Raw genomic sequence first — 14,638 nt, 5'->3', positions numbered from 1 at the left:
CACAAGTTAGCTCAAGAGCTAGGGAATTTCTTCTTAAGGACTAGAATTTTTAAGAGCTTGAGCTGAAGCAGAAGGCCTGCCTCTTTTATAGTCCAGAAAGAGATATCCACAGCCAGGTCAGTGAAATTGGTATTTCACTGCCAAAATCCTGGAACTAAATACCCACCAGGAGAAATCTCAGAGGATGTTAAGACCACTGAAGGAGCTGCACATCACGTGCTGTCAGTACCCAACACCATAGGAATATATTCTCTTACTCAGTTGCCCAGACTCCTCTGGTCTCACCACCCCCTGGTAGTATAGATGTAGCCTCAGGGATCACCCAACTGGAAATCTCCAGGTCTGTCTTACATTGTACCATGGTTTGAAGGGTTTTCTTGTCCCTCTGGACCACTGGGCTCTCACTTTCTCTAGGTCCCTATTTTAAATTACATTGGGGCTTCTCAGGTGTGGCAAAGGAGAGGTCCACAGCTCTTCAAAGAAGACATGCCAAGACAGAACACAGAAATCACAATGATGTTTGGTCTTTCTATTTAGCAAATTCACAAACCCACAACAATATGGTTATGCTATTCAGAAGATAATAAACACGGGATTTGTGTTTTAATTGTGTCACTTCATGCCATACCATAGTAGGTGTAGCACGGTTAGGTAATGAAATTTGAGTGTAAAGTTGCATGATGAAACTGCCCCTCCAATCTTCACTTGGAAATAATGCCCGAAGTATAAATCTTAGGCCCTGTGACTGTGAGATTTTGGCTGATGGCCCTTCTGAACTCTCATGGAAAAATTTTACAATCCACTCCCCTCCCTCATTTGTCATTGAACCGGTTATGTCCTTGTCATAGTTCTATACTCAGCTAACATTGTTATTTTGTCCTTGTTTTGTTATTTCTTATATTCAGGTGCTTTCTTTCCAGCTAGATTTTAAACTGATGCACTTGGCATATTCATTAAGTACCCACATAGGGCATGACCCCAATATGAACTCAGTACGTAACCACCATCCTCTGTCTTCATATTGCTGATACCTGCCTAGTACTCACTGCCAGGCATATTAAAACTTTGCACCTTTATCTCATTTAAGTTTCACAAAAGTAACAGCACTATTCTCTTCTCACAAAGGCAGAAACTGAGGCTCAGAGACTGTAAACAACTTGACCGACGCCAGTCGGACTCAAACTCTCTGGTCTGTCTATCTTCAAAGCTCAGACTCTGGGCCACTCTGCCATGCACTTCCCAAGTAACTGTACATTGATTTATTGGGGTCCAGGAGTACCACTTTTTAACTCCACCCCAAACTGAATTGTCAATTTCTTATAATACTTAGGATTTGCTGAGGCATTGCAGAGGCAAGACTTTATTTCCCTGGCTTCCATTTTTCTTTCTAGTCTTCTCCCATAGACATACATTGTTTACCATTTCCCCACTCATTTAGGTGACTTCCGTTTCAGGAAAGGAAAGCATCAATACTTAACATATACCAGTAGCAGTATTAACAAAAAACATCATCACAGCAGTCAACATAAGCCCCAGGAAGTGAAGGCTGTGTCTAGATGGTTAGTTAGATCCATTCCAGTGAATCGAATCACAGTCTGCAAGTGCCAGGTTACTTACTTCCTGTTCTTAGAACTGGGCTGCAGCCGATCCAATGACTGGAAAAACACAGTGATTCTCTTGTTCCCTCTTTGCCAGTCTCTGAGCTTGCCTTACTTTTTTTTTTGCAAGATCTCTGGCTAAACCAAAAGATTTTGTGCACATTTTCAATTCCATATATGTTATTAACTGTTTAACCTCCTTGGTTTCAACTATGACTGATGTAAGTAAGAGGCTCTATCAGTCTCTAAAACAAAACAAAACAAAATGACACAGTCTCCAGGGGGAAAAAAAAAAGAGTCTGTAGGCCCAAGGGAAAAATGACTTCCTAGCAATTCAATTCACTTTCTGGAAGGGAGAGAAGGGAGGAATGGGTTCTCACTAACAGCCCCTTCTCCTAGAGGGTCATGGGGAAAGTTCAGTCCAGTCCGTGTCCACTGCAGACTTGACCAGCCCCCATCGTTCAGCACCTAATGGAATCTTTACCTCTTCCACACCCCACCCACTCTCTCCTTCTTATGGTTGGGGACAGGAGGGCAGTCTTTGAGGAGTTATAACACTCACCTCCCCACTCACTTCTGAGGTTTTGTTAAGGCTTGAGACAAATGCAGTCACTCAACATTGCTGTGAGCTTGTCCCTCAGGGAGGGAGGAAATGAACAGGGTGTGTGTGTATGTTTCCATTCAAAAGAAGACCCAGTGTGAAACATACCCATTCCTTAAGACTTAGCTTCAGAACTATTCAGAACTACTACCCCCATCTCTACATGTACTAGCCACTTGTCTGGAAAGAATATTTGTTATCTGGTTTTCATTCAAGTCCCTTCTGGAAGTGCCTATATTCTGTTGGCAAGGCCTCTTGTATTTTGGGGTTCAAAGAGGAGAAACTAAGACAGAAAAAGTGACCCTGAAAAGATCCAGCTCCCTAGGGCATGAGTTACAATCCCTCACAACCTGCATTATCAGGCTGAGATCCTTTTGGGATCTCACTAGCAAACTGCTGAAAATGAGAGAGCCAGGCTTACCTTGCAGACAATGCCTGAGGCTTACTGTGGCCCTTGAGGAGTGAAATAATAAAGAATACACCCCTCAGTAACATTTCAGGCAAGTTAGCAGACCTCCTAGTAGCACAAGTACCAAACAGCTGGGTCAGAGTTGGCTGCGAACAAACTAAATACTCTGATCTTCCAAACTATGCAGACAATCTCCCACTTGAGTCAGAGAAACAGTCCAGAGCTTCTTGGACTGGGGTTTAGTGTAGAGAAAATGGAATGTATACTACTCAGGCATATGAAGGGAGGGCTGAATAGAGATGGGGAAGGGAGAGGATGGAGTTGATATCAAGTCTGTAAATTATCTGCACTTAACAGTAAGACTTAGCTAGTCCCAGGCGCCTTCCTCCCCACATTCAGTTTGTGGCCAGATGGTTTCCCGAGTGGGCCATCCAACTCTAGGAATATACACACAAGTTGTTCTGTTCATTTACAGTAAGAAGCATTAACCCTTGAGCTTAGTCTCAAGGGCAGACAGACTGTTAGAAGAAAAAAGTCTCAAGAAGAAATCCCATTCTCTACCCTGTGTAAACACAGTGATATATTTGCCATTCTGGATCCAACATGTTGACTCTGTTCCTTTTTGTATTTTTCTAGCTCTGACCTTCATCCAATTTGCAACAAATCTATTTTAAGGCAAGAAGTTGATGACATGACTCAGGCTAGGGGTCAGAGAGTCTCTTTGGCAGAAGATGATGAGCCCAGCTATGCCAAAGGATTTGACGTGATGTACAGTGAATTTGACTATGACTTATGCAATGAAGTGGTTGATGTGACTTGCTCCCCTGAGCCAGACGCATTTAATCCATGTGAAGATATCATGGGGGATGATATTCTCAGAGTCTTGATATGGTTTATTAGCATCCTGGCCATCACTGGGAACATCCTAGTGCTGGTGATCCTGATCACCAGCCAGTATAAACTCACAGTCCCCCGGTTCCTCATGTGCAATCTGGCCTTTGCCGATCTCTGCATTGGAATCTACCTGCTGCTCATAGCCTCAGTTGATGTCCACACCAAAAGCCAGTACCACAACTATGCCATCGACTGGCAAACTGGAGCAGGCTGTGATGCTGCCGGCTTTTTCACTGTCTTTGCCAGTGAGCTCTCAGTCTACACTCTGACCGCCATCACGCTGGAAAGATGGCATACCATCACCCATGCCATGCAGCTCGAATGCAAAGTGCAGCTCCGCCATGCTGCCAGCATCATGCTGGTGGGCTGGATCTTTGCTTTTGCAGTTGCCCTCTTTCCCATCTTTGGCATCAGCAGCTACATGAAGGTGAGCATCTGCCTGCCCATGGACATTGACAGCCCCTTGTCACAACTCTATGTTATGTCCCTCCTTGTGCTCAATGTCCTGGCCTTTGTGGTCATCTGTGGCTGCTACACTCACATCTACCTCACGGTGAGGAACCCCAACATCACATCCTCTTCTAGTGACACCAAGATAGCCAAGCGCATGGCCATGCTCATCTTCACCGACTTCCTCTGCATGGCACCCATCTCCTTCTTTGCCATCTCTGCCTCCCTCAAGGTGCCCCTCATCACTGTGTCCAAGTCAAAGATCCTCCTGGTCCTGTTCTACCCCATCAACTCCTGTGCCAACCCCTTCCTCTATGCCATCTTCACCAAGAACTTCCGCAGGGATTTCTTCATTCTGCTGAGCAAGTTTGGCTGCTATGAAGTGCAAGCCCAGACCTATAGGTCAGAAAGCTCATCCACTGCCCACAACTTTCATCCAAGGAATGGCCACTGCCCCCCAGCTCCCAGGGTTACTAATGGTTCCAATTACACCCTTATCCCCCTAAGACATTTAGCCAAGAACTAAAACACAATGTACAAATGTTTCTGAGTGTTGAATGACAGATAAGTCTTGCCTTTGAAGAATATGCCATGGAAGAGCTGACAGAGCACTTCCACATACTTCATCTAATTTAATCTCCCTGGCACATCCATAAGGTAAATTGGTCAGAAACTATTAACTTCATGTGATTCATTAGGAAACTGAAGACTTCATAACAACATTAATAATTAAAATAATGTAGTACTACATCACATTTGTTCTATACTTTATAGCGTTCAAAGTGCTCTTGTTCAGATCATCTCAACTGATTCCTATAAAAGTCCTATTAAACAGGCACAACAGGAATTATGCTTGGAGTTTTATAGATGAGGAACCCAAAACTCGAAGGGTTAAGTGACTTGTTCAAAATTGCTCAACTTATAAGAAGCAAAGCCAAAATTAAATGTTCTGACTCCCAGAGAACTTGCAAGAGAGGCAGTGCAATATTTATTCACTCACTCATTCCCTCGATGAATATTTACTGAATATCTATGTGATCCTTTGAAATATGTCCACCTGAGTAGGCTGAACTACATTTCCCAGAATTCCCTTTTCTTAAATATTTCCCATGAAGGTAGGCCACATGAAAGATTTTCCTGAAAACAGGAGGATGGAAGGGAAGCTGCAGCCATTTTGTCACTCACGCTTTGTTGCTCATCTGTTGATTCAGCTCACTGCTGTGAGTATGCAATGGGTCCACCATACCCTGGAACCTTCCTCGGGTTCTCTGCCTCTTAAGTCAAGTATATGTGTTTAGCTCCATGTTGAAGAACCCCCATCTTCAGCAGAACAGTTTTATCACCAAGGTCAGAAGCAACAAGAACAGAAATAGATTTTAGTTTGACCTTGTGGAGTCTGTCTTGCACTTATGGCTTCAAGCATGCTTGTGATCTTCCCTTTATGACTGCCTGCCCTATAGACTAGCATCAGAGGTAGAGACAATTCTTACATAGCCCACTTTACCAACCTCCACAATTGTGTAAGTCAAATCCCTGTAACAAATCCCTGCCATATATATACGTATATATATACATATATATATATATGTACATGACTGCTTCTGCTTCTTCAGTCAAACCCTGACTGAAGTATACAACCCATATGGCGTGCCTATGGATTATATTGTTAAGAACACAGCAGCTTTGGAATTGGAGCTGAGATTTCATTCTTACTCCACAATAAGGTAGGACTTCTCCCTATCTCAGTGTCTTCCTCTGCAATGGGAGTTGGTAATAGTATCTAACTATTGGGCTGATTATAACAATTAGAAAAGAAAGTGGGTTTAAGGTACCTATTGTTATAACAGGCTTGATGAACAAGTTCACTTCTCTCCTCCCAGATCAATGCCTGAAGTTGCACCTAGTTCTCCTGACCGGGATCTAGAACTCATTCCATCACATATTATTCCTAATAAATAACTACACTTCCCCTGCCTGCTTTCACAAATGACCCCATTTAGATGATCTGATCATCAGCTCAGTTCAGTTGCTCAGTCGTGTCCAAATTTTTGCAACCCCACGGGCTGCAGCACACCAGGCCTCTCTGTTCATCACCAACTCCCAGAGCCGACTCAAATTCATGTCCATCACATCGGTGATGCCATCCAACCATCTCATCCTCTGTTGTCCCCTTCTCCTCCTGCCTTCAATCTTTCTCACCGTCAGGGTCTTTTCCAATGAGTCAGTTCTTCGTATCAGGTGGCCACAGTACTAGAGTTTCAGCCTCAGCATCAGTCCTTCCAATAAATATTCAGGACTGATCTCCTTTAAGATTGACTGGTTGGATCTCCTTGCAGTCCAAGGGACTCTCAGGAGTCTTCTCCAACACCACAGTTGGAAAGCATCAATTCTTCAGTGGTCAGCTTTTTTATACTCCAACTCTCACATCCATGCATGACTAGTGGAAAAATCATAGCTTTGACTAGATGGATCTCATCAGTTCAGTTCAATTCAGTCGCTCAGTCGTGTCCGACTCTTTGTGACCCCATGAATCGAAGCACGCCAGGCCTCCCTGTCCATCACCAACTCGTGGAGTTCACCCAGACTCACATCCATCAAGTCAGTGATGCAATCCAGCCATCTCATCCTCTGTCGTCCCCTTCTCCTTCTGCCCCCAATCCCTCCCAGCATCAGAGTCTTTTCCAATGAGTCAACTCTTCACATGAGGTGGCCAAAGTACTGGAGTTTCAGCTTTAGCATCATTCCTTCCAAAGAAATCCCAGGGCTGATCTCCTTCAGAATGGACTGGTTGGATCTCCTTGCAGTCCAAGGGACTCTCAAGAGTCTTCTCCAACACCACAGCTCAAAAGCATCAATTCTTCAGTGCTCAGCTTTCTTCACAGTCCAACTCTCACAACCATACATTATCACAGGGAAAATCCATAGCCTTGACTAGACGCACCTTTGTTGGCAAAGTAATGTCTCTGCTTTTGAATATGCTATCTAGGTTGGTCATAACTTTCCTTCCAAGGAGTAAGCGTCTTTTAATTTCATGGCTGCAGTCACCATCTGCAGTGATTTTGGAGCCCCCCAAAATAAAGTCTGACACTGTTTCCACTGTTTCCCCATCTATTTTCCATGAAGTGATGGGACCGGATGCCATGATCTTAGTTTTCTGAATGTTGAGCTTTAAGCCAACTTTTTCACTCTCCACTTTCACTTTCATCAAGAGGCTTTTTAGTTTCTCTTCACTTTCTGCCATAAGGGTGGTGTCATCTGCATATCTGAGGTTATTAATATTTTTCCTGGCAATCTAGATTCCAGCCTGTGTTTCTTCCAGTCCAGCGCCTCTCATGATGCACTCTGCATAGAAGTTAAATAAGCAGGGTGACAATATACAGCCTTGACGTACTCCTTTTCCTATTTGGAACCAGTCTGTTGTTCCATGTCCAGTTCTAACTGTTGCTTCCTGACCTGCATACAAATTTCTCAAGAGGCAGATCAGGTGGTCTGGTATTCCCATCTCTTTCAGAATTTTCCACAGTTTATTGTGATCCACACAGTCAAAGGCTTTAGCATAGTCAATAAAGCAGAAATAGATGCTTTTCTGGAACTCTCTTGCTCTTTTCATGATCCAGCAGATGTTGGCAATTTGATCTCTGGTTCCTCTGCCTTTTCTAAAACCAGCTTGAACATCTGGAAGTTCACGGTTCACATATTGCTGAAGCCTGGCTTGGAGAATAAATAACCACAAATCCCCACAACCAGCCCACAAAGCTCCAAGTCTACTCTGAGAGTATCCTTGTTCCATGTCAAAGCCAATCCTTCCTTCTCTTAGGCCATGGCAAACATTTCAAAAGTTGGTCCCAAATGAATTAACAAGAGCTGAAGAAAAACCAGAGATATTACTTTGCCAACAAAGGTGCATCTAGTCAAGGCTATGGTTTTTCCAGTGGTCATGTATGGATGTGAGAGTTGGACTGTGAAGAAAGCTGAGTGCCGAAGAATTGATGCTTTTGAACTGTGGTGTTGGAGAGGACTCTTGAGAGTCCCTTGGACTGCAAGGAGATCCAACCAATCCATTCTGAAGGAGATCAGCCCTTGGATTTCTTTGGAAGGAATGATGCTAAAGCTGAAACTCCAGTACTTTGGCCACCTCATGTGAAGAGTTGACTCATTGGAAAAGACTCTGATGCTGGGAGGGATTGGGGGCAGGAGGAGAAGGGGACGACAGAGGATAAGATGGCAGGATGGCATCACCGACTTGATGGACATGAGTTAGAGTGAACTCTGGGAGTTGGTGATGGATGGGGAGGCCTGGTGTGCTGCAATTCATGAGGTCACAAAGAGTCGGACACGACTGAGTGACTGAACTGAACTGAAGAAAAACCAATCATCTGTGCATATGTGACCTGGCATCCCCTGATGTATTATGAACATTGAGTGAAAAATGGAATACGTATCCATAGAAATAGTCTCGAACTGAGCAGGTCAGTGCAGTAGCCTTTAGCCACATGTAGCCATCGAGTATTTGAAATCCAAATAGCCTGAACTGAGACATGCTATGAGTAAAAGACACAATGGGTTTCAAATATTTAGTGCAAAAAGAATTACAATATCTCATTAATTTTGATAATGATTACATCTTGGAACAAGTATTATTTTGGACAGCCTGAGAAAAATACATTTAAAAATTAATCTCACCTATTTCTTTTTACATTTGTCAATGTGGCTGCTAGAATATTTAAAATTACCTAAGTGAATCGTTTTCTATTCCATTTCCATTCTATTTCCAATAGAATTGTATTTCTATTGGAGAGCATGGCTCCAGAGTTATGTGAAAATAAAGCATTTTCATTAGTATTTCCCCCCCTAGGACTCCACTGCCACACTGTTGGGTTCTCCTAACTCCATCTGCAATCATTTTTCTTTGTTGTTTGTCACCAAAGGGGATGTATTTCTGAATTTGGACTAAAAAGCAAGTAGCATCTAAATTAAAAATAGGATACAGTATTAATTATTTCACAGCATAGCTGTTGATGACACAGTGATTTAACAGATAGTGGTTCTGAGAGTCAAGAATATATTCAAAGATAAACATACACCAAGAGAACCTCAGAAGGCTTTCATTCAGTTACTCTGTCATACACTTCCTGGTAAGAGATAAGACTTTCCTCAAACCAGCAGATATATTTATAGGCAACTACATCAAGCATTTCGAAACCCTTTAGACAAATCCTAAGAGGAAAACACTTTCTCTATTTCCTGTATTTGAATTAAAAAAAAAAAAAATGAATTCAGTGTATCAGTTACTCTCCCTTCTAAACAGTGATTATACAGGTAACACCTCGAGTCTGCATCTTCCAGAATGGTGCTTCAGGATGCATGGTGACCCAGGGAAAGGGGGGAAGAGGGGAAGGCAAAGAGGGAGGAAGAAGGAAAAGGAACAGAAAAAGAAAAAGAAACACAACCAAAAGAAATATCAAAATGTTATCCCAAGTTGCTCTTTTTCTAAAATTTCTATTCATAATCTTGAATACCATAAAGAGGGCCAGTGTCTCCCAAGGATTTCTTAAAGTACCCATATCTCCAGAGGTGATATTCAAAATACTAACAACTGGCACAGCCCAGGGACTGATCTCAGAAGGAACCCTGGTGGTGAGCAATCAATTGGGCCATCCTAATACAAACCGGGTGAATGTCAGCCCTGCATGCATACCTCCCAGCCCCCTAACCTGAACCCAGACCTGTTCCCATATACCTTTCCTCAAGCTTTAATCCACCATAACCTCCTTCAGTCCCATCCTGGCCAGCCTCTCTTATCACCTTCTGCCTCAACCCTCCTTTCCTCCAGATCCTCCTTCACTGAATCCTAAGAAGCTGACAGATAATATAGGATCCTCCTTGGAGGGGTCAGAACAAAGAGACCAAATGAGTAAATCCAGAAGCTCTTAGGGAACAGAGTGAAATGATGAGCTGGCTTTACAGATTAATAAACAATTTTTATCTTGCCACACACAGAAGCAACAATGCAAAGAGGGCTGATGGCACCAGAAACTGTATTTCACTACAAGTCACCACTCATTAAATACAAAATACCCTTCAGACCTCGTTTCTGGAAAAGATACACAGAGGGAGGGATAAAACAAGAGGAAAGACCCCTCTCACGCTTGCATCAGCAAAATATAACAGATCTTACCAGAAGTGATACTCTGCCTTATTTAGGCCAGTATCTTTTAGCACCCATTAGAAAGCAGAAAAAGATCACTGAAACTGATTTTTTTTTTTTTTTTAATTCTGGTGTGAGAGCTGTAAATTTTGGGCTTATGAAGAATTTCATTTTAATAGGAAAATTTATAGAAACAAGCAAAGAATGAAGTTTCTGATTCTGGATAGTAATCCAAATAGAGACAGAAGACAGCAGTACAGAAAGAGGACAAATATATAGAAAACTTTATCTGTTTAATATATGACACTAAAGAAACTAACAGTCAGCACAAAATAAAGCCCAACCAGGAGGTCATGCTTGCTTGTTCTCATCAAAATGCTTTCTTTCAGCTGCAAATAGCAGAAACTCCAAGTAAAAAAAATGCCTTAAATATGAAGGCCAATTATATAAGATGCTCCAAACTTGGGTGAGCAGCTCAGTGGTCTCAAGGACACAGGACCTTTCTGTGTCTTTGCCCCACCATATTTGGAGTGTTCCACCATGCCTTCCTCATGGTAGCAAGGCTGCTGCAGCAGTTCCAGACACCACAGGTAGGCAGGAATGAACCCAGAAACAAAGAGAGGTCTTTCCTTCATGCATTGCATTTTCAAGGGGAGAAAATTTCTCCCCAAAGACCATCAGCAAATGTTTGGAAGATTACTGTCCTGCCTGTAAGGGAGGTGTGAAAATGAAGCTCTGCCACATTGAGCCTCTAGGTTGGAAGGATGGCTCTCCCAGTCACAGAGGCAGACGGGGAGCTGCAGTGGGAGGGACACTGGCAATCTCATCCTCACCCTGAGTCGATTCAAATCCTCTCCCATGGGATGAAGACCGTGAGGCTCAAGGTCAGGACACATATGGCACCTAACAACTCACATCCTGTGTCGTCACCCCTCCCCTCTCTCTCTCTCCACCTCATCCAGCTCCTCTCCCCAAGTTAGTCTCTTCTACTTTTCCCTGGAACAAACTTTAGAAGTTTCTTAGATCTGAAAGCAACTGCTAGAGTCAGACATTCCCCAAGAAAAGGAAAAGGAGAAAGAGAGTATGGAAAAAAAAGAGAAAACAAACACACACACACACTTGGATAGGAAGAATGGAGATGTGAGGAGGAGGAGAAAGAGGACAGGGCAGGACAAGTTAAACAAAAGAGTACTGTGGAGAGGAGCCAGGCCTGGACTCTAGTACTTGCCCATCTCAGGCTTAAAACACTTTCAACTCATTGCAAAGACTTCAACTCAGAACACAGAATGGCCTCAGTCTTAGATCACAGTAGAAAGGTCCACCCTTCATTCCATGATGTTTAGACTTCCCAGGGCTCCATGTACAATGTACATCTGCATTCCCAAGATCCAGTTTAAAGGACGAGTAATGGGAAAATATTTCTGAAGGTCTTCAAAGCCTCTTCACTTCAGATGTCAATATAAAGACAGTTCAGTCCTTTCCAGGAGCCCAGGTCTTCTCTCCAATAGCAGTACCCACAGCCCCTGAGTGTTCTGTTCTGGGATAGGAAAGTCTCAAAAAGGCACTAAATCCCAAAGTTTTTCAGAGTGTCATCTGTGTGCTCTTGCTTCCTTTTCTTCTGTTTACTTTACAACACAGGATTCCTTGAATTTTGATATCTTCTTTCGAGACAGATACAAAGAGAGAATATCATAAAAGTCATCTCATTTTTAGTGATAGTTTCCACATAATAAGATGCAAAGAGCATTCTTGGCTCTGCATTTAGAGAATTCTCGGGCAATTTCCCCCCCACGTATCATTAGCTAGGGTCCTTTAAACTTCCAGGTATTAATGAGGTGCATAAAGAAGAGGCTTGGGTAGAGAAGGTTTTAAGTTGTTTCATAAACAGCAGAAGCTGTACCACAGGGTTCCTGTCTCCCAAAAATCAATCTAGCAAATTGTTATATGTTTCTGTTTCCCTTTAGGTGGGGGCAAGGGGGAGGAAGAGAAAGGAGGAGATGAAGCAAGCAAACCTGAAAAATGCCAGTAAGAATAAATTGCCTCTGTCTATGGAGATGGAAACCTTTCACAGGCCGCATCCCTACAGAAACCCTGACAAAACTCTCCTCTCCATCTATTCCACATACAGCATGAGCAGCTTCCAGTCCAGGCTCCCAGTATCACAGGCCAGGGTAGTGCTTCCTCAGGAAACAGCCCTGGAAGACCCCCATCCAACATAAGCTAACAGAACATTGGATGTGGGTCAGTCGGGCTGCTGTGTTAATCCTCTTTCCTAGGATGTCTGGCGTGCTTCAGGCAGCTTAGTTTTCTATGTATTTCAGTGAACAGCTTTAGATCAAAATTCAAGAGCCAATTTACTTGTGGAAGGGAGTCTAATCCAAAGGCATGATGGTGAAGCATTTGGGATTATGTAAATATTTGGTGTTGGGATAAATTTTATCACTGGTGGCTACCTCTAGAAATCAAAAACTCACTCTGAAGAAGCCCACAGAGTTCTGTTTTCCACTCATTCATTCTCTCATTTAATGAATATTTATTGAGTGCCTAGTGTAACCCACTCAACACTGTGCTGTTGGAGAAGACTCTTGAGAGTCCCTTGGACTGCAAGGAGATCCAACCAGTCTATCCTAAAGGAAATCAGTCCTGAATATTCATTGGAAGGACTATGCTGAAGCTGAAAGTCCAATGCTTTGGCCACCTGATGAGAAATGACCCATTGGAAAGGACCCTGATGCTGGGAAAGATTGAAGGCAGGAGGAGAAGGAGACGACAGAGGATAAGATGGTTGGATGGCATCACCAATGCTATGGACATGAGTCTGAGTAGGTTCTGGGAGTTGGTAATAGACAGGGAAGCCTGGCATGCTGCAGTCCATGGGGTCACAAAAAGTCTTACACGACTGAGCAATGAACTAGTGTAACCCAAGCACTACTCCAGTCACTGGAAAAACAGCAGTAGATAATCCAGTGAAAATTCTACCTTCAGGGAATTTACATTCTAGTAAAGGGAGCAGAAGACACACAAGTTAAATAAGTAAAATATATGGAGTGCTGGACACTGGTAGGTTCCCATAACAAAGCACAAAGCAGGGAAGCAGGATGTAATATAAACTGTCAGGGAATAATTAAAGGCCTCCCTAAAAAGATGACTTTAGACTAAAAACAGAAGGGAAGTGGAAAGTGAGACATGTGGATATTGAGGGAAGGTTGGTTTGGGCAGAGGAAAGAACAAGTACAAAAGCCCTTAGGCTAGGCTAAGTTTGTTGTGTTCTAGAAAAATAAGGTCTGTATGGCTGGAGCAGAGAAAAAGGGGGTGGGAGAGAGGAACAAGGACAAAAAATACAGGTGGCTGGGTTACTGTTATAGCTTTACTTCTAAATAGGTGAAGTGGCAGAAAAATATTGGGAAGGTTGTAGTAAGTATTAATTGAGTCATTGTGTGTTGATGGCCTGGCCTAGCGTTAAACACTAGGAGATCCTGAATTCAGCCACTTTTCATTACCTCTAACAGCTTGCTCCGCCTCATTCTCCTCAGCCCCCACCCTTCCAGTTTCCCCAGCCTCCACTTTACATCCTCCCCACCCCCACCATTCTCTCCACCCTCTCTACAGCAAAGCTGCTCTCCTACAGAGTTGTCACTTTGTAAAGAAGATGATAAATGGCTCACACCATAGAGATAATAATCTCTGAAATTTCAATGGGCTTTACACATTCTAGAAGACATTGACTTTCATTGGCTCATTAGATCCTCAAAACATTTCTGTGAGGTAGGAAGGGTTCTTTTGTTATAAAAGAAGAAATCACCATTCTGAAGTACAGAATGTGGCCCATCTAGAGTCATACAGCTAAGGGAAGGCAGAGTAAGACTAGAATTCAAGCTCCTGTTGTCCCCTTCCTAGTTATAGAAGTAGAGATATTGGCTTCCCTTTGGCTCAGTGGTAAAGAATCCGCCTGCAATGCAGGAGACACAGGTTCAATCCCTGAGTCCAGAAGATCCCCTGGAAGAGGGCGTGGCAACCCACTCCAGTATTCTTGCCTGGAGAATTTCATGGACAGAAGAGCCTGGATGGCTACAGTCCACAGGTCACAGAGAGTCGGACACAACTGAGCGATAACACACAGAGATACTGGAAACACCACTCTCAGCATAAACGAAGGGCAGTGGCCTAAATCAGACACTTCCAGCAGCAAGACTAGACCAGGAGCTGACCATGTTCTCTCACAGCTGGTGTTTGGTCACAGTGGAGCCTTGATGGCATGGATTTAGTTCAATCAACAGAGAAAACAGAATCACAAAGCAAAGTCAAGCATGCAGGTGAGCAGGAATTTTTTTTTTTTTTTTTTTGGCTAATTCCCTGTAACATTTCTCCTCCTAATCCCAGGCACAGTGTCCCCCTAACTGGCAGGCAGCTGAGCTCAGCAAAAGCCAAGAGGGAAACTAACTGAAGTCCATGAAGTGTACACTAACCCAGGATGTGTAACTAATCACAGGCCAAACTCGGCTGTGGGTTGAGGTAGTTGAGGAGTTTGAAAACTCTAA

The 14,638-nt window shown here is 43.2% G+C and overlaps 1 protein-coding gene across 2 annotated transcripts in view; it reads left to right on the top strand.

Annotated features, from left to right (window-relative positions):
• The window catches only part of FSHR (follicle stimulating hormone receptor), a 196,723-nt gene extending 188,561 nt beyond the window's left edge, over positions 1 to 8,162 (top strand). For both annotated transcript variants that reach the window (XM_070798620.1, XM_019969656.2), the window contains exon 10: positions 3,245 to 8,162. In XM_070798620.1, coding sequence (XP_070654721.1) covers positions 3,245 to 4,478 — 1,234 coding nt within the window. In that variant the 3' untranslated portion in view covers positions 4,479 to 8,162. The remainder of the gene's footprint in view (positions 1 to 3,244) is intronic.
• The last annotated feature ends 6,476 nt before the right edge of the window (positions 8,163 to 14,638 follow it).

This window comes from Bos indicus, chromosome 11 (assembly GCF_029378745.1).
Source record: "Bos indicus isolate NIAB-ARS_2022 breed Sahiwal x Tharparkar chromosome 11, NIAB-ARS_B.indTharparkar_mat_pri_1.0, whole genome shotgun sequence".
In the NCBI taxonomy this organism is placed as follows: Eukaryota; Metazoa; Chordata; class Mammalia; order Artiodactyla; family Bovidae; genus Bos; species Bos indicus.
This window is presented reverse-complemented; position numbering and strand designations above follow the sequence as displayed.